General features: G+C 63.6%; 1 protein-coding gene and 1 long non-coding RNA gene across 4 annotated transcripts; one reads left to right on the forward strand and one right to left on the reverse strand.

The window, feature by feature from the left end:
• Positions 1-393: 393 nt before the first annotated feature.
• LOC111169360 (uncharacterized) lies at positions 394-10,743 on the reverse strand. Of its 3 annotated transcripts, none has more exons than XR_016387713.1 (4): positions 9,154-10,743; positions 8,064-8,138; positions 5,210-7,927; positions 394-4,935 (listed from the first exon to the last, which is right to left on the reverse strand). XR_016387713.1 is itself a non-coding variant. In XM_089895523.1 (4 exons), exons 1-4 carry the CDS (start codon positions 9,717-9,719, stop codon positions 6,403-6,405), a joined length of 951 nt encoding a protein of 316 aa, XP_089751649.1. In that variant the 5' UTR covers positions 9,720-10,743; the 3' UTR covers positions 394-6,402. The 3 variants fall into 3 exon arrangements, 2 of the variants coding, with proteins under 2 accessions (XP_089751649.1, XP_089751648.1); XM_089895523.1 differs by having other exon boundaries at positions 394-6,528; positions 7,744-7,927; XM_089895522.1 differs by having other exon boundaries at positions 394-7,927.
• LOC115802259 (uncharacterized) lies at positions 8,644-12,533 on the forward strand. Its single transcript, XR_016387714.1, has 2 exons — positions 8,644-10,507; positions 11,411-12,533. It is a non-coding gene; the product is annotated as an uncharacterized LOC115802259 (long non-coding RNA).
• The last annotated feature ends 7,646 nt before the right edge of the window (positions 12,534-20,179 follow it).

Here is a 20,179-nt window from a genome sequence, read left to right on the forward strand (position 1 = left end):
GCCCCTGACCTTCAACCCTGAGCACCCTCCAAACAAGGGCCATCTGGGTTCCCCTAGGACCCAGACCAGGGCCCACTATGGACTGCCTCTGGGTGTTGCTACATCCCTCTCCGTAAGCTCTGATGCTCACGTTCTGGGTTATGTCTTACAGGTACTAGGGCTCTGGTTATCTTGGAAGTTTGGGGCGTCTAAACCCTAACCTTTGCTTAGCCATTCGGCCAGGGGTCTCACCACCCAGCCCTCAGCACCAGGGTTCATTTAAGTGTAAATCTAAGGAATGAGCCCTGGGGGCCATTCTTCCACACACCCACCTGCCCATCCATTTCTCTTATGTCCTTCTATCCACCCGCATTAGCTTGCTGTTGATGTTGTAATAAATTACAGCAAACTTAGTGGCTTAAAACAACACAGTTTATCATCTTACTGTCCTGTGGGTCAGAGATGGGTCTTGCGGGTTAAAATCAAGATGTGGACAGGGCTGCGTCCCTTCTGGAGGCTCTAGGAGAGAATCAGTTTTCTGGCCTTTTCCAGTTTCCAGAGGCGGCCTGCATTCCTTGGCTGGAGGCCGTGGACCCCGTCTTCAGAGCCAGCAGTGATGTCACTCAGCCTCTACTTCAATCTTCACAGCACCTCCGCCTCCCCTTTTCATTTATAAAACCCTGGTGATTACACTGGGTCCATCTGCGTGGCCCAGGATAATCTCTCCGTCTCAAGATTCTTCACTTATCACATCATCAAAATCTCTTTCGCCGCGTAAGGCAACATATTCACTGGTTTCAGGGGTTAGGACATGGGAGTCTTTCGTGGGGGAGGCACTATTCTACCTGCCATCTCATCCTTCCATGTATCTGAGCATCTGTTCATTCACCCATTCATCCTCCTGCCATCTACCCACCTATGCACTATTTATCCATTGGTCCAGCCAGCCAGCCAGCCCGGCATTTATCCACCTGTCCTTCTATCCTTCTTTCTATCCACCTATCTATCCTTTTGTCTATCTGCCGCCCCCATCCATTCATCTGATCATTCGTCCACCATCCATCTCTCCATCCCTCAGTGCTAACTTTGGTCTTTCCTTTCCATCCTGTGTCCGTCCATCCATCCATCCATCCACTCACATGCACATCTGTCCATCTGTCTGTCCAGATGGGGCAGGATGCCAAAGGAGGGTCAGAGAATCACGGAGGATGTGGTGGGGACAAAGGGTGGGGCCCCAACCCTCCCAGACTCTGCCTGGCTCGGTTTTCCTCTTCCTCACAGCTCAGCTCCTTCCTGGAACCACCAGTTGTCACCACCGCCCCCCAAATTAATGGCTTCCTCTGCCACACCCACCTGCCCAGAGTGGGGCCTCTTGAGGCCACAGCTGACCCTCCCGGTCTCTGACCCAGGCCCCAGGGAGCCGGTGGGTGTTTGCTGAGTGGATTTGGACCCGTTGTTATCAGCAGGGTGGGCGCCACCCCCTCCCATCTTCAGGCACAGCCCCAGGGGCCACAGAGGGGACCCCCTGCCTGAATGGACAGCCAGATGCAGGGATGAGCCGGTCCTCACTGCCTCCAGGCCCCGTTTCCCCTCCTGAGCTCAGTGCGGGCTGAGCCCTGGGTTCCAGGAGAGGCTGTGGGAAAGACCCCTTGCAGACCCTTCTCTGGCCTCAGGGTGTCTTGCGGGGGAGTGTTGGTCACCCCAGGGCTTGGGGAGAGGGCCCTGGACCAAGCCCAGGATGACTTGATGGGGAAAAAATGCCCCCAAGAGGAGTATCAGGCTTTGACTGCCAAGACAACCGTACTTATCACAGCCTCGTCCTCCTTATCTCCCTGCTGCGACAAGGGAGGGGGCTCTGGGCTCGCTGGGCCCTTGTCCAGGACTCCGACCCAGAGGGTGGGACCCTGGTCAACCTCACCCTGCTTTCTCTGAATCTCATTGTCTCCGTGTCTCACTGTCTCTGTCTCTCACTGTCTCTGTATCTTTATCTCTGACTCCCTCTGTCTCCAACCACATCCTTCCTCTGGGGGCTTCACTCTGCAACACAGCCCTGGAGTCTCACAGCCCAGGGTTCTGCCCTTGTGGCTCCCCCAACCCTGGCCTTGGAGACCTCCTCCCCAGAATGGCCTCCTAGTGGCTTCTATGGCTGACCTTGGTCTGGGCAGTGACCCCCCATGCATGCTCCCCCAGGACCTGCATCCCCCCGCCCCCGCCCCGGTCTGCCTGCCCGGATGCTGAGGTGTGGCCAGCCTGGGGTCCTGGAACAGGACACTGTGTGGTCAGCCTCTCCCGGGGTCTGCAGCAGGCGCTCAGGTAGGAGCGCTGAGTGGGTGGGTGGGTGGATGGAGGGTACGTGGGCGGGTGTGTAGTAGGTGGGTGGGTGGATGTATGAGTAGTTAGCTGGGCTCAGACAGAACGGGTGATGGACAGACAGCTCATCCCGCAGCCCGGCAATGGCGGTCATCTATGCCCAGAGCCAGTCTGCTCCCGCCGGCCGGCTCAGTGCCCCAAGCTCCCCGCGTGACCTCCAGTGGCACAGGCCAGAGAGGCTGCCGCCGGTTCCTGGCACGTGCCCTCCGGAGAAGCAGGCAGGAACGGGTGTGCCTGCCTCGTGGGCCAGGGCTCCGAGGAGGGGGGCAGGAAGGGAGGCGGGCTGTGCCGGCGGGCATCCCAGAGGCCAACCGGGAGGCAGGGCTGGGCAGGGCCAACAGCAGCTCGAGACCTCTCGGTCACCCCAGACCGCCTCCAGCCGTGCCTGGGCCCCCGGTCCTCCCAGCGGCCTCCCCCAGGGCCACCCACCCTGCTGTCCGGGACCTAGCCAGGTCTACGCCGGTCACATCCCTGAGCTGCCCTTCTCCAGGGGGACCTCCAGCAGCGTCACAGACGCAGTGGGGGAAGGAGCTGGACTCAGGGATACACAGTGTCAGGATCTGAGCCCTGACTCTGAGCCCCCCGTCCGTGTGACCCTGAGTCAGACAACGAAGCAGGGCTTCAGCGTCCTAATCTGTAGCAGGGGCCTGTGGCCGCCCTCCCTTCAAGGCAGGCAGGTCTCTTGCTCCCCCCCACCCCCCAGGGGTCCAGGCTCATACTGATGGGGCCTGGGAGTTCCAGCCCCCAACGGTACAAGACCTGAAGTCCCATCATTGTCACCTCTGCTCACCCCTCGGGAGAAACACAGTCTCCTGAGGCCCCTCAGCAGGGCCCCCAGGCTAGCAGCCCTGGCTAGGCCAGAGAAGCAGTGGTTTAATGAGGAAACAGAGCAACACGGCTGTCCTGAGTCTGAGGCCAGCCCCAGGGCCGCGGCCCCAGCATCCCTGCAGCTCCCGGCGGAGCTGTGAGGTCCCCCTCCTGCTGCTGCACCTGTGAGGCTGGTGAGGCCCCGGGGCTGGGGTCCAGAAAAGGAACCAGGCTGGGGGGCAGGGCGGGGTCTGGCAGGGAGGGTGCAGGCCCCTTCTCTGTCCCCAGGCTGCTCCCTGCACAGCCCACTGCCCACACACAGCCCTGCAGCACGCTGCGCACTGAAAATACTGGCTCTGGGTGGGGGGTAAACCTGGGCTGGTGGGGGGCCCTCTGCCCCCCTTTCCTCCCCCAGGCACCAGCCCCGCTCTGCCCCCAGCTCTCCTGCCCACGGCCCACAGTGTACCGTGGGCCTGCCTGGGCCTCAGTCTCCTCCTCTGGGGGGCGGGCTGGGCTCCCGCGTTTCGAAGGGCAGCCTTGCGTCCCCCGTCGGGAGCGTCTGGTTTATGCCCCTGCCCACCGCACCCCAGTCCCATTCTCCCTGTGGCAGGAGGAGGGGAAGTGGAGGTGCGGGGGCTACTTCAGCAGCCCTGGGGGCTCCTGGCCGAAGGCGGGGCTGTACCGCAGGCCAGGCCTCCTCTCACCCGCTCAGGCTCTGCACAGGGTGAGGGCTGCGTCCTGTCAGTCTGTCCATGCTCCTAGGCCACCAGGGCCTGGCCATCCCACCCCCACTGCAGAGAGGAGGAGCCGGGCTGGTGGGGGGAGGGGGAAGGAGGGCCAGACCTGTTAACAAGCTTCTTCCCAGCCCCCACCCGCCTTAACTCCCCAGGCCCTTCCCAGGCGGAAAATTCAATTAGTTTCGAGCAACTGCTTTGCTGAAGAACCAGAGAAAAGGGGCAGGAGAGAAAGCGGATCCCCCGGCGGCTGGTGTGTGTGTCAGGGGCATGGGGGAGGGGGGACATGGGCAGCAAACAGCCTGCTTAGGTGTTTCTGCTGAGCCTCTGTTCTGTGTGTCTCTAAATGCGACTCTCTGTGTGATCATGGGTCCCTGGGTCCCAGCGTGCCCACGTCTGCTCCCTGCGCAAACACGGCCTTCACAGCCCTCGGCACCCCGACATGTGCCCCCCACCTCAGCCATGACTGCAGACCCCCACCCTGCGTCCACTCCAGGCTCCAGGTTCTTGAGGGAGGAGGCCTGGGGAGCGGTGCACACAGAAGGGTAAGAGGCCCCCCGTCCCCCGCAAACTGCATCCTGCTCACCTCCCGCTCACAGTGTGTGGTGTGCCCCCACTTCCGTCTCCACACTGACCTCTTGTCCTGTCCTCGGATGCTCTAGCCTCCTAACCACAGGGCTTTTGCACATACCATCCTCCCATGCCTGGCAAGCCTCCCCTGCAAGAAGCTTGCCCCAGTGTGGGTCAGTCCTTTTCACTCTCCCATCATCCCTGGCTTCACAGCAAGCAGCCAAAAGTCTCCCTCTGTGAGGGAGTGGGGAGCAGACCTGTTTGGATCTTTCTCTGTCCTGGTGCTCAGCATGGGGCCTAGCACACAGCAGGTGCTCAAGTAACATCGGCTGAGTGAATGAAGTACCAGGCCCACGCAGGAGTTTAGAAAACAGTGAGTCCTGCAGCAGACACACCCATCTCTGCTGGCGAACTCCTATGCACCCTGCTATAGCCTGGCTTCCAGGACCCCCTCCTCCAGGATGTCCAGAGCGCTCTGAGGACCAACAAGAAGGAGCATCGCATCTTAGCCCTCAGCCTGGGACCCACTATTCCTTGTCTCTGGCCCACGGTCTCCCTTTACCCACCCAGGTAGTCCTTCATGGCAGGCCTCCAACATCACCAGAGTGCACGATGGGGGCGGGGTGGCCCCTCATCCTGGCACCCCTGGCCCCACTGTCCAGCTGGACTTCTCCCTCCTGCCTCCCTCCTGCTCCCCACTCAGTGCCAGGGCCTCCCTGAGCCCTGCGTGGGGGTGGAGAGGTGCCCACCTGAGCCGGGAGCATAGCGGGTAGGCATGACGTGGAGCTGCTGGGGGACCAGGTGGGGGGAGGGAGCGCTGCCCCTCTGAGCACTTCCTCGTGGGGACCCCTAGTACTGCCAGGGGAGGGGTCCCTGCCGCAGGTCCAGGTCCGCGGTGGGGTGCGGGGGCCCCAGGGCCTGCTAGGGAACAAGAGAGGTTTGGGAAGGCAGATGTGGGGAGGGGCCCGTGTGGAGGAATGTGGGCTGGCCCCTCCTGGTTCCCCCGAGGAGGGACAGAGGCAGATGGCAGCTGGGGGCCTGAGAAAGGAGGGGGAGGCCCGGCCAGCCCGGCCTGAGTCTCTGATGGGCGCCTATGGCCCCTCCTTGGGATCTATGGGGGACGCAGCCTTCTCAAGTTCCCGGCCCCCCACCCTTTGCCAGCTGTGTGCAGCTGGGGCCTCGCCCAGAGAAAGCCAACGCTGGTGGGGGGGCGGGGGACCCAGGGCTGCACACGGGCTTCCCCACCAGGGCCTCGGGCCATTTGTGACCTACTGTGTCTGTCATCAGCAAAAGGGGTGACCTGTGAGCCAAGCCCAGGGCTAGGCAGGGCTGAGGCTTGGGTACAGCGGAGCAAGGCCCTGAGCCTCAGTTTCCCCGCGATTGTACCTCCAGCTCCTTTCCCCCCGAGGGCACCTCACCACCTCCCTGAGGAGACAGGGCGAAGCCCTCGACCCTCTCCCCTTGCTGGGATGCAGGACTGAGGCTTGGGACACACCCAGTTGGGGGGAAGCGAGCTTTGCCTGCAGGGGCCAATGCAGAGAGCCGGCCTTCTCCTGAGCCCCGCCCTCAGGCTCCCCACACCCCCAGTGCCCTTGCCCACCACCAGCCCACTTTGCAGACAGGGAGACTGAGGCCTCAAAGGCGCCCGCTGCCCAGAGCCACCCTGCCCCAGCGCCCTGGGTCCTGCCCAGAGCCTGGAGGGAGGGGGCCGAGAGGGGAGGGGCCGCCATGTGCCTGTACTCCCCCCGTTGACAGGGGCTTAGACACCTGTCCAGCCCCCCACCCCGCTCCGCGGGGTCCGCCCCAGCATTTCTGCACATCTCCACGTGCAAGGGGCTTTCCCCGCTCAGTGAGTGGGGGGAGGGCGGTTTCTCCACCACCACCACCACCACCCCCACACCGCCCCCGACATGGTTCTCGCCAGATTTCCTCCAGTCCGACCTCACAGACGGTCTCCGCGCTGCTGAGGGCCGTCCTGGGAACGGGCTGGGTGCTGTGGCAGGTCACTCGAGTGCATTCTCGGGACTGGCTCAGGGCTGGAGATGCCCTGGTGTTCAGAGCCGGCAGCCTGGGGTAGGGTGCGGGAGAGGCTGGGAGATAGAGGACAGAGCCCTGCCGAGGGGCCAGGGCAGGGGGTGCCCCAGGGGAAAGGGCCAGGGTGACGGGAGGGCACAGTGCTCCCAGTAGCCAAGGCCAGCCCTGAGACGGCCTCCCAGTGAGGAGACAGGTCACTTCTGAGCTGGAGGCAGAGCTGGGATGAGGGCAGGCGGCCACGGGCCACACCTGTCCCCACTGCTCCATCCGGTGTCCCCTCCAGCCCTGAAGTCTGCGGCTCAGGCCAGCACCTCAGACCACGTGGCCCCCTCTGACTCCCATCAGCCAAGGCCCAACAGACCCTGTCCAGTGGGTGTCTGGCTAGGGAACTCTTAGCCCGCCCAAGCCCGGGCTTTCCTGCCAGGACTGTGCACACAGCAGGGCTCAGCTGTGGAGGAAGCAGGGCAGGAAGGTGGGAGCTCATCCTCGTGCTGGCCCAGCACCTGCCCCTGCTTACCCACCCCACCAGCTCAAGGGGCCCCCCTCCTCCCTGGCTGCCTCCTTTAAGGGTCCGACAGGCCTTTTCAGGGCTGACTGATGGCAGGTCTGGATTTCCATGTCAATGGGCCGCCTGGTAAGCTGGTTAACAAGCCCCCAGCCCCATTGAGGAGTCTGTGGGGAGGTGTTAACACAAGCTCCATTCTCTGGGGCTCCGTGGCCCTGTGGTTGCCATGGCGCCCTGCGTGGCCTTTTGGGCCACGGCTAATCCTTTCTCTGGGCCTTTCATCCTGGCCGTCCCACCCCCAGGCTGGTCGCTGGTGACTCGGCCATGCCCAACAAGGCTGGTTTCTCTGCCGGGGTCAGAGGAGGCCATAAATCCAGCCCCCTGTCCCCCAGCCGCCTGGCCCTGTCCCTGTGTCCCTAGCATTGTCTCTAAGTCCCCAGCCCTCCCCCTCTGGGAACTCCAGTGGCGGGAAGGGAGCGTGTGCCAAGTGGTCAGCTCCTGTCCGGGGGAGTGGAGGGTCCCCAGGCCCATCCTTGGCCCTGTCCTCTGCTTGTCCAGCCTCTCAGCCGCATCCTCATCTCTGTGTTCCCTTCCCCTGGGCTCCCCCACCTTCAGCCTGGCCTCCGTGCTGTTCCTGGGATGTGCCAGGCCTGCTCCTGCCCCAGGCCCTTTGCTCCAGCTGTCTGTTTTCTTGTCTGGAATGTCCTTCCCTAGATGTCTGCGGTGTTCCCTCTGCCCACTCACTTTCTCCGTGAGGCCACAGCCCTGCGCCTCCCGATTCCTGCACCAGCTCTGTTTTTCCTGGAGCCTCGTCCCTTCCAACAGGCCTTGAGCAGCATCGGGTCCTCCCCGCTCCAGAACGCCAGCCCCGTGAGGGCAGCGACCCAGCACCACGGACGGGCCTGGCTCATGGCAGGGGGTGGATGCTCTGCATGAAAGGATAGGGAACTCTCAGCTCAGAGAGGGGCAGTCTGAGCCCCAGGGATGCACAGCTCAGGAGGTGGGCAAGGTCCTAAGTCTGGGCGTTCCGACGGCACGCTGGAGCGCTTCACTGTCCCATCTACCTCCTGGAAGCAGAATCTCTCCACAGAGACCTCCCTGCAGCATCCTCTGTTCCCAGCAGACAGAGTCCTGGAGTCCTGCAATTCCAGGATTCAATTAGCCCGGCCGCCAGCCCCTTGCTTGTCTCCCCACGGCCCCTCTCCTGCCTAGCTTCTACTTGCATGCATCCAGCGATGGGAAGCTCACCACCTGGGCGGTGCAGCTGGGGAGAAGGTGCCTCTTTGCACAGGTATGCTCCCAGTTCTGGGTTCCAGCTCAGATGGCAGGGAAGCTCATCTTGGATGGACCTTGCCAGGGGCTCCTGTCTTGTGGTACATGGGTGACCGCTCCCTGGCTGGGCCGTGGATGAGTGGCTATCAGCAAGGATTCAGGCCTTATAGGTCCTGAGCATCCCCTGAAATTGGCCCATCTCTCGTCACCCTTCCTTCCACAGCCGGGCCCTGGGCCTCTGTCGCTCTCTGAACCTCACGACAATCACGTGAGGCAGGAAGGACTGGAAATGGCTCCATTTGACAGTTGAGAAAACTGAGTCTTAGGACAAAAGGTCTGGAGCCTCCTGTGGGGAGGCAGAGCCTGTCTTCTGACCCCACGGCCTCTCCCTAGGTCATGTGGCAAACGAGGGCGACAGCCCAGTCTCAGCGTCTCTCGCTGAGGGACCTCACGGGGCGAGGCAGCTTCCCGAGCCCCCGCGTACTTACTGAGTGTGAGGCGCGTGCGGCCCAGGCCCAGGCCCTACTCCCACTCCCACCCCCGCAGGGCTCTCGGCTCCCAGGGGCCACAGGGCTGACTAGGGGGCCGCCTACCCAGATTCCTGCCCCGTACCAGCCTGGCTGGGGGCAGCCGCAAAGGTGGAAGCCGTCCGTCGGAGGCCCAGGCGGCGCTGGGGCTGAGCGGACCGCTGTGCAAAGGCGGGGGTGAGGGTGTCAGCTGGGCAGGGCCCCCAGGAAGACGGGCAGTAGCGATGGAGGCCGAAGCTCGGAGCGTGTAGTTGGTCAAGGGGTTCAGTGAGGAAAGCCAGCTGCGGGAAGGCTTGGGGGCCTCGAGAGCCTGTGGCCCACGTGGGAGATGCCCCGTCCGCCTCAGTTTCCTCACCTGTCGCAGGGACTGCGGAGGGGAAAACTCCCCCCCGTCCCCCAAAGGTGGGAGCGGGTGTCGGGGCCCGAGAGGAGGAGGGGGGAGCAGGGGCTGGGGAGCCTCTGTCTGCAGCGTGTAGGCGGGAGCCGGATTCCGGAACTCCCCAGGGAGACTGAGGAAGCTCCAGCTCGGCTGCCATTGGCTGTGCTGCCGGGGGCGGGGCCGTCCCCACCCTGCACTTCCTGCCCCGCGCTCCTCCCGGAGGCCCTCGGCGGACAGGTCGTGGGGGTCAGCACCTCTTGCCGTCCGGGAGACGTCTCAGCCCGGAGAGGACCAGAGGCTTGCAGGCGAAAACCGGGACCGTCCGGGGGACGCATGAGTGAACGAAGGTCCCAGCGGGGTGCAGGGCAGAGGGACACCCTGGAGGAGGAGCGGGGCGCGGGCATGGGCTGCACCTGGGGGCAAACTCCAGCTTCAGTAGCCTGTCCCCACCCGCCGCCAAGTCCAGCCTTGGGGTGGAGGTGGCAGAGCCAGCAGCCCTCACCGCAGCCCCCCTGGACGCTGGCGCTCACAGAGGATGTCATAGGCCCCGGTGGGGGGCACGGGGGCACATGGGTCTTCTGCCGTGTGGGCGCCCGCAGCCTGGAGCAGTGCTGGTCGGCGAGCCAGAGCGGGCCCGGCCGCCTGGGAACCCGCCCAGCTTCACGCCGGCAGGGGCCCAAGACCCCCACCCGCCAGCTCTGCTTTCCTCCATCCCCCCAACCCCGGGCCAAGCCCCCAGCCCAGGCCACCCAGCGGCTCCTCGACACCAACCAAAACTGGGGTGCCCTGGTTGAGAGGGTCCGCCTTCTCTGGCCTCAGTCTCCTGACTTGCAGCACGTACGTAAAAGCAGCCACTGTGCGGGGCCCAGAGGAACCCCACAAGGGCTCAGGCAGAGGGGGTCTCCTTGGAGAGCCAGGCAGAACAGGGGAGGCCACGGTCTCTGGAGTGAGGCGGATTTGGGGTCACACTGCTGCTCACAGCTTAAAAACATTCCCTGAGCGTAACCTCTGGGCTGGGCCCAGCGATTCCGCAGTGACCAAGACAAGACCAGGCTCTGAAGTTCGCAGTGCGGCAGGGCCGGCCTGACAATGACCATGGTGACTGTGGCAATAGCAACATGGGCCTGTTACTGCCCTCCCCGTGTGCCAGGCCTTGTGGTCAGCTCACGGGATCCTCACAACACCCTTTGAAGCGGGCTTCCTCATTGCTCCCACTTTACAAGCTGAAGAAACTGGGGCACAGAGAAGTTGAGGGGCTCGCCTGAGGCCTCCCAGCTAATAATTAGCAGAGCGAAGACTCAAAGCCCAGCAGCGTGACTCCAAGAGACAGGTGAGCTGGGTGACCTGGAGCAAAGCACTTAGGCCCCCTCACAGCCTCAGTTTTCCCAAACTCCCTGGCTTGAGGTGAGGTCCCACCCATCAAACCCAGGGCAGGTCTGGCACAGGCGGAAGTAGGAAGTGGCCGGCAGGGCGTCCTGGACGCAGGCTCGGATGGCTCTCAGGCTGTGGGACCCCCTCCGCCCCGAGCCTCCCTTTCAGTACCTGTCAGATGAGATCATGACCCTGACCCCCCAGGAAGGACCGGGCGGCTGAGGAGCGCAAGGCCCTCATCAGGGGAGGTTTCCAGCTCTCCATCTGGCCATCTGTAGCCGGCAGCCCACCCCACTCCCCTGAGCCGCTGAACCCCAGACGGGCCCTGCACCCCCAACCAGAGCAGGCTAGGGCTGCAGAGCCAGCAGCGGGCGTGGACCATGCCCTGGGGGACGGCACAGAGGTCGTGGGAAGGGACAGCGAGGGAGGTCCCTGTGGACACACCTGGGCGGCCCAGCCTCCGGGGGGACGTGGAAGATGGCATCAGAGCCGGCCTGCCCCCCCCGAAGCCAGACGGCCCCCCCGCCCGCCGTCCTTGCTGGCGCCCCTGGGGAGTGACCCTCCCCCTGGCTCCACAGAGGCGAGGATGGGACGAGGCAGAGGAACCGGCTGTGCGGGACACCTGAGCCCGTTGACCAGGCCTCCCAGGGGGCGGCCGCCGGGGGGCTGGGAGGCTGAGACGTGGCCCGTTCCCACCGCCTGCCCCCAGAGGGCCTGGGAGGAAGCAGGTCAGCAGGTGGTGGGCCAGCTGGGACCTAGGCCTGCCTCGACCTACTTCTACTGGTCAGGGGAGACCAGGCCAGGCCCCTCCTGGCCTCAGTTTCTGTATCTGTGACCAGGGACATTGTCCTGCCCCTCCCAGGTCCCTGGGAGCAATACAGATGTGCAGGATCCTTACCCCATGTTACACTTGGGAGGCTGAGACCGGAGCAGGGTGTCTCCAGGGGGGCCCCGTGGAGCTCCCAGCTCTGCTGCTACAGGGCCAGCGCCCAGGGCCAAGGAAGCCACGCTCGGCATGGGTGCCCACAGACCCAGCTTCAGTCCCGGCTGGGCGAGCTCAGAGCCAAGCGTCCACTTGTTGTAAAAGGCACATTGGAAGATCAGCTGAGCCTGTGTCTTGGCGCGGTGATTACAGGTGGCAGCCTCCTTCCTCCGGTGGGGCAATCGCAGGCGGCAAGCTCTGGGCCTCACTGGCCCAGGGCCTGGTGGCCACTCACCCAGCGCTCATGCCCAGACCTGAGGCTGAAAGAGAAACGTCCTGCTAGGGGGAGGCCCAGCAGAGCGCCGGCCGTTAAGGGGTTGTCGGCCCATCTGCATGTGCCTCTCTGTCCTTATGTGGGGCAGGTGCCTGGGGCGCCCAGAACCAGCCGGGGGCACAGAGGCAAGGAGGCGCCTGTCTGTCCACCCATCCTGTGTGGAGGTGGGGACTGCAGACCACATTCCCGGTGGGCAGGCCTGGCACTGCCCATTCTCCAAGCCACCATCCCCGCTTCCATCAGCTAGGCTCTCTGTCCCTACTGACTCACACATGTCCAAGGGTGCCCTCCATGGCCCCGAGGCTGCCGTGAAGAAGTGCAGGGGCACTGGCGTGGCCGTGAGGGAAGATGCAGCCTCCCAGATCCTTGGCATTTAAGGGTATACTGGGTTGAATGGTAGCCCCTCAAAAAGATAGGTCCAACTCCTAACCCGCGGAACCTGTGAAGGCGACCTTATTTGGAGAAAGGGTCTTTGCGGATGTAATGAAGTGAAGGACATTGGGACGAGGTCATCCTGGATTTAGTGGGTCCTAAATCCAATGACAAGCATGGAGCAGTGCAGCCGCAAGCCGCGAAGCGCCAAGGACCGTGAACATTCCCCGCACCTGGAGAGAGGCCTGAGCAGAGCCCCCGCTGAGCCTCCAGAGGGAACCAACCCTGCCACACCTTGACCTCCGACTTCTGGCCTCCAGAACTGGGAGACAATAAGTACTTGTTGTTTTAAGCCAAGTTCATGGTCATTTATTACAGCAGCCCTAGGACACTAACACAGGAGAAAGGGGGTTCTGAAAAGGCGTATCTCCCAGAACCTGGGTGGGCGTGGACAGTGGTAAGGGCCTGGGAGAAGGCCCGGCCAGGGGACCGCTTGGGCAAGCCCTCCCTGACACCTTCCATGGACATGAAGGGCTGCTCCACAGACTCCTGAACCCTGGCTTGGGTTTTCAGCTCAGGTGGGCTGTAGGGTGATCTGAGATCAGCCGTCCAGGTACAAGTGTGACTGCCACCGTCCCAAGGGTCCTGAGCTGGGCTCCCCAGGGTCCAGCTGCATCCTTCCAGAGCTGCTGTGTACCCATAAGCAAATTCTGCCTGTCCCGGGGTCCCCGACCACTCCTTAGGGCAATAAGAACTCGGGGAGTATGTCTCCTGGGGTCCCTGGGCTCTCAGGGAAGCAGCGGTTCAGCCCAGGAGGTGCTGGGGGGACGTCGAGAGGGCCAAGTGTCCGCCTGCCCTGAGGTACTGCACTCAGGCCCCCAGGGCAGATGAAGGAGTCTCCCCACTCGCCCTGGGACAAGGCAGCTGGGTGACAGCCTGGAGGAAGAAATGGTAGAGGATTCGGATGAACTCTGGGGGAAGCTGACTCAGCCTCCAGAAGCCCCACTTCTCCAGGCAGCGCCTTCCTGATGGGGGCCAACCTTCCGTCCAAAGCCGTCGCCACCGGCAGGACAGGAAGCACGTGGTGCAGGCCACACCCCAGCCCCCGCCCCTGCCCGGCACTCTGGCCTGGCCTCGGCCTCCCACCTTGGCCCGGCCACCTCTCTGGGGAACACGGCTGAGGCCGGCCCAGCCCGTCTCCTCCTTCCCGAGTCTGCAGCTGCGCTGGAGGAAGGAGGCCACACAGGCCGCCGGGGCCAGCTCTGGGCGCGTGTACACGCAGACACACGTGTCCCCCGTGCCCGGCCATACGCTGGCCAGCTGGCACGTGCAAACCTGGAGCCTCCATGGCCCCCACCCCCAGCCAGCGCACACAGGCCCACCGCACGTGTGAAGGCATGCACACATCGGCACACGTGTGTCTGGGGCACTCGGAGGAGTGCAGCTGGGCCTCTCTCTGCCAAACTGCACCGTGGCCCTGAAAAGCAGGTCCTCAGGACCACAGCTGGGGAAGGGTGATGGTGACGGAGATGCGGCGTGTTTGGGCCCAGCGGCTGAGGCATCCCACTCATTTCGGCCCTACTCATTCCCGCACTTGATTCTTCAAGGAGGAAACACGAGACCTTGCAGTTAGGACCTGAATTTGTCAGCCTGTGGTCTCCTGCTTCCTCCTCACCACCAGCAGGGACTGACCTGTGACTGTGTCAGCCAAGGATGAGCCTTGCAATCTGAGCAGGGGGCTGGGGGAGGACATCGGGTGAGAAGAGGCTGAAGAAAGCCTTGGGAGAAGTAGGGAGGGCCTGGGGACAGTGCCACGGCTGCTGTGCACGTGTGTGCGGGTCGTGCACTGAGCAAGGATAAACGACTGAAATCCCGCTCGTGCTCTGCTCCCCAAGCTGCAGAGAAGAAGCACCTTTTCCCATGCAGTGGCCCTAAGGTTCTAAGGACTCAGTGTGTACACATCTCAGCCTGCATGGCCGGGTCCGTGTTTCCCCGAGCCCCCGTGTTGACGCAGGGCTGTGTGTACATGTGTATATGTGCCGGCGTGTGCTCCTACCCTGGAGCATGCCCAGTCAGCCCCCAGGCCAGGCTCCCGTGGGCAGGGCGGCACGTCCCTGTCTGGCCCAGGATGCTGCGGTTCCCACGCTGTCACAATGGCCACACAACCGGGTCCCCCCCCACCCCAGGGGACGGAACCTAATCTCAGCCTATTGAAGACCTGAAAGCCGTGGCCCCTGCCCTGAGCCAGCAGACGGCCCCGCCCGGGACACCTGATCCACCGCTGCCCTCGCCTCAAAGGGGGACACTGCCCCCCCAGGGTCCCCCGCCCCTCCGGCATAGACGGGGAGAAAAACTGGGTCGCTGGGATAGAGTGACAGCAATGGCAGGCAGGGACAGGGCAGGGGTGGGGGGTGGGCCCCCCCCCCCCAGGCGCAGCCAGTCCCTGAGGATGCTCTAGGCCTGAAGAAGATCTGCCCCAGGGCACCCAGCCCTGCCGGGGCAGGGGACTGGCCTCAGATCACCAAGGAGGGGCTCTAGTTCGGCAGCCAGCTGAGAAGAGAGAGAAGCCACCTGCCTAAGACCCCACAGTGGGTTGGGGACAGAGCCAAGGCTGGGGACCCTCCCTTGTCCCACCTAGAGGGGTGCCCCTGGGCTATGCTGCAGGCCGGGGGCCTGGGGCCTGGGTCTGGGCACCTCCTGGGCCAGGCCAGCCAGCAGTGCGGGCCTGGGTATGTCCACCTCCTATTCGGTCTCCTGGCGGGACAGAACTACCCAGGGGCAGCCAGGGAGAGTCAGGCCTGGCCAGGAGCTCCTTCTGGGAGCAGTGTCTCAAACCGCCTCTGACCAAGTTCCGTTCACCACTGGCACCCTGTCTGTGCTCTGAGTACTGGGGCCTCCTGTAGACCCGTGCCGGGGAGGGGGCCCTGGAGCCTCAGCCCCCCAGGACTGCAGGATTTCCTGGGGTGCAGGAGACACACAGGAAGTGAAGCCCACAGATGCTCACTCTAAGGGTGGCTGCAGATGCGAGCTGACTGCTCTGTGACTCTCAGGGCCTCCGTCTCCCCACCTGTGAAATGAGACTTAGCTCTTTCAGGCTCTTCTAGCTCTTGGTACACCCAGCAAACTCAGCCCTGTTGCCTTGCCACTGTCACGTACTCTGGGTGCCAGGATGTGTGCTGGGGCTGGAGGGGACCCAGGATCGACAAGAAGGGAGTAAACCTGGAAGACTTCCCCAAGGAGGGGGCAGCTGAGCAGGGAGGCTGAGCTGGAGGTGGGGTGGGACACAGGCAAATGTACTGGCTGGGAAAGCGGGAGGAACGTGGGTTGGCTGAGCCCCGGGGTGTGTAGGGGGCAGACAGAGATGCTGGGATGTGGGCAGGCCGGCCCTCCCGAGAGGGTAGTGAATGGGGAACCAAGGAGGGTGTCGGGCCAGAGCGCCATTTCTAGGGTTCAGGGGCCACCCAAGACCACACTGCCAGCTCAGCACTCTGCTCCAGCGCCGGGCGAGGACTTGAGCATCTGGGGCTTGGAACTGGCCTGGAATTATGATCCACCTCCCACCCCAGGTGGCCAGGGAAACTGGGCCAGAGAGGTGCGTGGGCTCTGCAACGTGGTCCACAGGGTGGGCTGGCTTCAGCCCTGCCCCCGAACTTTGGTCCAACCGAGTCAGGTGCTTGAGAGGAGAAAGGGGCCACGGGGCCTTTGCAGGGCTGACATCACTGTCAAGCTAAATGGCCCTCCAGCCGACCCCAGAGGTTGCCCGTGGGCCACCTACGGGCTCGCTCCTTCCTGCGGCTTCCTCTGGCAGCGGGGAGATTCCTGACGTCCGCAGCGGTTGCTTGGCAAACATTCATGGTCACTGCAGCTGTGCCAAGCCGGGAGCCAGACCCTCCTCTCCGGGTGCACCAGGGAGGGGGTGTCAGACAGGAGGGCGCTCCGGGCACTGATCGGGCCCTCCTTTCCTGCTTGTCAGATGGCAGTGGTCCACAGCACCACACCCGAGCGTGCTCTAGAACTGGGGTGGGGGCTCCGGGCAGACCACCGCGCCCCAGCACCGTGTGTCACAGGCCAGCTCACTTCCCTCTCTGAGCCTCAGCTTCCTCATTTGCAAAATGAGACCGGGAGACACGCCCTACGAAGCCTGTGACCCCGCAGGCCCTCCACTTTCCTGCCTGCCCCCCTCCGCCGGCTCCCACACCCCCTGCAGCTGGCAGGGTGGACCAAGGTGCCCTCTCCTCAGGGCCTGGTTGGCAGCAGGCGGCACGGCCGAGGGGCTGTGGGTGGGGGTGGGAGCATTTGCACTTGAGGGCAGGGTCGGCGAGAAGCCCCCGGCGGCCTGGGCGCAGGAGCCAGGGCCTCAGGAGCTTAACCTGGCAGACACATCGGCAGTTCCGCCTGCTGCTTCTGTCAATACGAGCCTTCCTGTTTTGGAGATTAAACCTCGGCTGAGCAAACAGCTTGCAAGGAGGCCTCTCCCGGCCAGCTCCCCATCCCCGGCCTGTCCCGAGGCTGGAGCCACCTGGAGGCTGGGAGGGGTGGCAAGGCTGGGAGGGAGCCCCCTTCCCTGCGCCAGGCCCTGCACCACAGCCCAGGCCGCCCCCAACACCCCCCCCCGCCCCACTGACCCCTGCCCAGGCCTCCACCGGAAGCCCCCTGTGTAATCCTTCCGCTCCGGGGCGGGCGCACTGTCCCAGCGGCCGACTGCCGCACCCTCTGCCCTCATATAACCTCCTGCAGGCAAAGGGGGAGCAAGCCGCTCCTTGAAGCCTCACTGCCAGGCACATGCCCACAAGGGGCGGACCCTGGGCCTGGCAGGAGGGCCCGCCCCAAGCGCCCCACGGAGGCCCGAGCCTGGAGAGAGACCTGTCATTTCACTGGTGATTGCTCCCCCTCAGCCTCTTGGCACTGTGGGTTGGAAAATTCTTTGTTTAGGGCCTGTCTGGCATGTAGTAGGACGTTTAGTATCATCCCTAGCTTCTACTGACAAGCTCCACTAGTACCGCCTGACCCCAGAGGTGTGACAACCAAAAATGTCTCCAGGCATTGCCAACTACCCCCGGGGGCCAAAACCACCCCTAGTTGAGAACCCTGCAGACAGTGTACAGACAGCTAAACTGGGGCTGCAGAGGGAGGGCAGAGCCGCAGAGGCTTGGGCCTCCCTCTGATGCTGGCCTCAGCCCAGTCTTTGTCTGGTCCCCCTGGCCTCCCGCCTCCCTTCCCACCAGGGTCCACCCACCTCCGAGCAACCTGGCCCCACCCTCTTCCGAAAATCCTCCCCAGACTCTTTACTGTTGGCACAGGCTCCCAAGGAAGGGAGGAGGGAGCACAAAGTCCGACGTTGCCCCCAGACCCCTCCCAGCTTCCTCGCTCTCTGGCCGCAAGGACACAAGGCCCGGAGGGACAGACAGACAGATAGGGAGGCTCAGGGTTGACTCCTGGTGATTGAGCTGAACGGCGGGTTGCTTCTCCTCCTTTGATAAAACAACCTAGACCACGCCCCTCTCGCTCACAAAACTTCTGAGGCTCCCCAGTGCCTCCCCAGTGCCTCCCCAGTGCCTCCCCAGCCCCTCCCCAGCCTGACCTCCTGAGCCTGGGTCCTGAGGCTCCTGTCCACCCCTCTCCAGCCTCAACTCTCACTACTGCTCTCCCCACACCCCCATCGAAACACACAACCTCTCCAGTCACCCCCGACTGCCTTCCCATCCACCTCCGCCTGCCCAAACCTTCAAGCTACAGGGTGACAGTCACCATCTTTTCCTGGAAGCCTCTCCTGAAGCCTTGTACCCCCAGCCCTGGCACAAGGTGGATTCTCCCTTGCCCAGGCCCCTGGCACACTTGGACTTGACCCATCTTCCAGCCCCTACCACCCTCTGCCTGTTTGGGGAACATCTGGGTGCTGGAAGAATCCTCCCCAGGAGGCTGTGAGCCCCCTGGAACCAGGGGCTGTGTCTGAGTCACCTCCTACACTCCCCTGGAGCCAGAGCTGGGAATGGAGAAAGCGCCCAGGGATGCTACTGGATGGGTGGGTGAACGGACAGCTGGATGGACAGACAGACAGATGGGTGGATGGGTCCACGATGGCGGCTTATCTCTCTGGGGCTGTGACTACCGCTCCTGGGCGTGTACCTCCCCCCAAGCTTCCAGGGCAGCCCAGAATATCAAGGGATGCCACGTCCTCCCCCATGCCGGTGAGCAACAGGGAGGACAACGCCATCCCATGTTCCAGATGGAGGAGGGGCCTGAGGTCAGGGAGACAGAGGCAAGTTCAGGCTCACACAGGAAGCGGGGCTCCCTGGGAGCCAAGACTCTGACCCCCGCTACCCCATCCGGCCCGGAGCCCCTCCTCCCACTGCTCCTGGGGTCTGGTCCCATCCACTTGGGCACAGGGTCATGACTGGGGCAGGGGATCGAGCCTGGAGCCTGGCAGGCACCAGCACAGCCACGGCTCAGCCCTGCCCAGCACAAGCTAGCCATTCTTGGGAAGACGAGGGCCAGCTGGGGCACAGGGGCTCCGGTGTCTTCCTGGTGGGAGTCTGGCCCCCGCAGGACGTCAGTAATGGGTTCTGGCGGTGGGGCTCTGCCACCGGGGGCTGCAAATCAGATTAGCTCCGTCCAGCCCCGCGGCCCAGATGGCCCCAGCGTAGCCACCAGGAAGAAACACAGCTGCCAGCTCTAGGCCTGCCGCCCTCACTGTGTGTGCAAACCCTGGTCCCGGGGCTGAGACACCCTGACCTTCCCGTGGGGTCAAGGGCATCCTTTTTCCCCCTCTGGACCCCTGTGTCCCACGTGTAAGACCAATGGTTTGAGTGGGACCTTTTGAGGCCTTCCTGAGGCGGCACAGTGGGAAATGCCCATTTCCCAGTGTAGGGCAGACACATGGCATGCGGTCGTTTTCATGGGGGTCAGCTCTGCCCTGAGGCCCCATCCCCACTGCCAGCTCAGAGTTCAGTGGGCAGCCCTGCCAGGCCTCCTTTTACTCTGAGACCCATGTTCCCCTGAGCGGGAGGGGGCTGGGGGGGGGGGAAGAAGTGCTCTCTTGAGCCTCTGTATGTCCTCGTCCATCCGTCCATCCACACTCCCCGAAGCCCTGTTCAGCCATCCAGGCCAAGTCGGCCTGGCTGCTCTGACCACACCAGGCCCCAAGGTTCAGGCCAAAGGGCCGGAGGCCACCAGTGCTCATTGGTGCTATCCGTCTGCAGAGTACCAGCCCCTAGCCAGCCCAGGGTTGGCAGGATGGGGCAGGTACCAGCTATATCCTTATTACAGATATCTCAGGATTGTAAAATCCTGAGACCTACAGAGAGAAGGGAACTGGCCCAAGACCACACAGAGCGTGGGCCGGGGGTGAGGGGCTCCAGGCAGAGCGAGCCGGCAGGCAGGGGGAACTGGGCCGGGGGCTCATTTGCAGCTGTAGGCTGTCTGTTCTCACGGGTGCACTGCCACCCAGACCATCAGTAATGCAGATCAGCTGCCGTCGCCTGCTGTGCCCCCTCCCTTCTGCGCTGAGCTTCTAAGCCAAGCCCTCTCCATTACCTCGCCTTCTGCCAGCACTGACTCTTTGTCCAGAAGCTTCTGGGCCACCGCGGGCATGCCACTCACTGCCCCTTAGGAAGCCCGTGGGCACCCTGGCATCTGGGGCTCCCACGCTGTCACTTTTCCTCGGACACCCTGATGGCAGCCTTGAGGACAGGCTTCTCATGTCTGTGTCAGGTGGGGCAGCGTGAGGCCCCTGCCCGGCTCCACCTGCCGGCCACCACCTCGTGGGGGTGGGGACCATGGCTTCCTTCCCTCTCTGGGCTCTGCTGCTGGGTTGGGAAAGGCTGTTCCCGGGACACCGAGCAGGACTGCCTTGGATGACCCGCTTCGAGTTAATGGGTCACCCATTATGTCTCCTGGATCTTCCCGGGAAAGAGACACTCAGGGGAGGCCAGCCCCAAGGCTCCAGGAGCCGGTGGGGAAGGGGCTTCTAGAACCCGCTGGGGCTGATTCCATTTGCGGGAGGC

Source organism: Delphinapterus leucas, chromosome 15, assembly GCF_059928025.1.
Source record: "Delphinapterus leucas isolate spDelLeu-1000000601 "Yukka" chromosome 15, BTC_Dleu_Yukka2, whole genome shotgun sequence".
NCBI classification, from domain to species: Eukaryota; Metazoa; Chordata; class Mammalia; order Artiodactyla; family Monodontidae; genus Delphinapterus; species Delphinapterus leucas.

Coding starts and splice junctions, on each gene's coding strand:
- LOC111169360 (XM_089895522.1), bottom strand. CDS start 9,719: ATGACATCCTCTGTGAGCGCCAGCGTCCAGGGGGGCTGCGGTGAGGGC. Junction 8,139..9,153: donor CTCCGCAGTCCCTGCGACAG/GTGAGGAAACTG, acceptor CTGGAATTGCAG/GACTCCAGGACTCTGTCTGC. Junction 7,928..8,063: donor AGAGATTCTGCTTCCAGGAG/GTAGATGGGACA, acceptor CCTTTCATGCAG/AGCATCCACCCCCTGCCATG.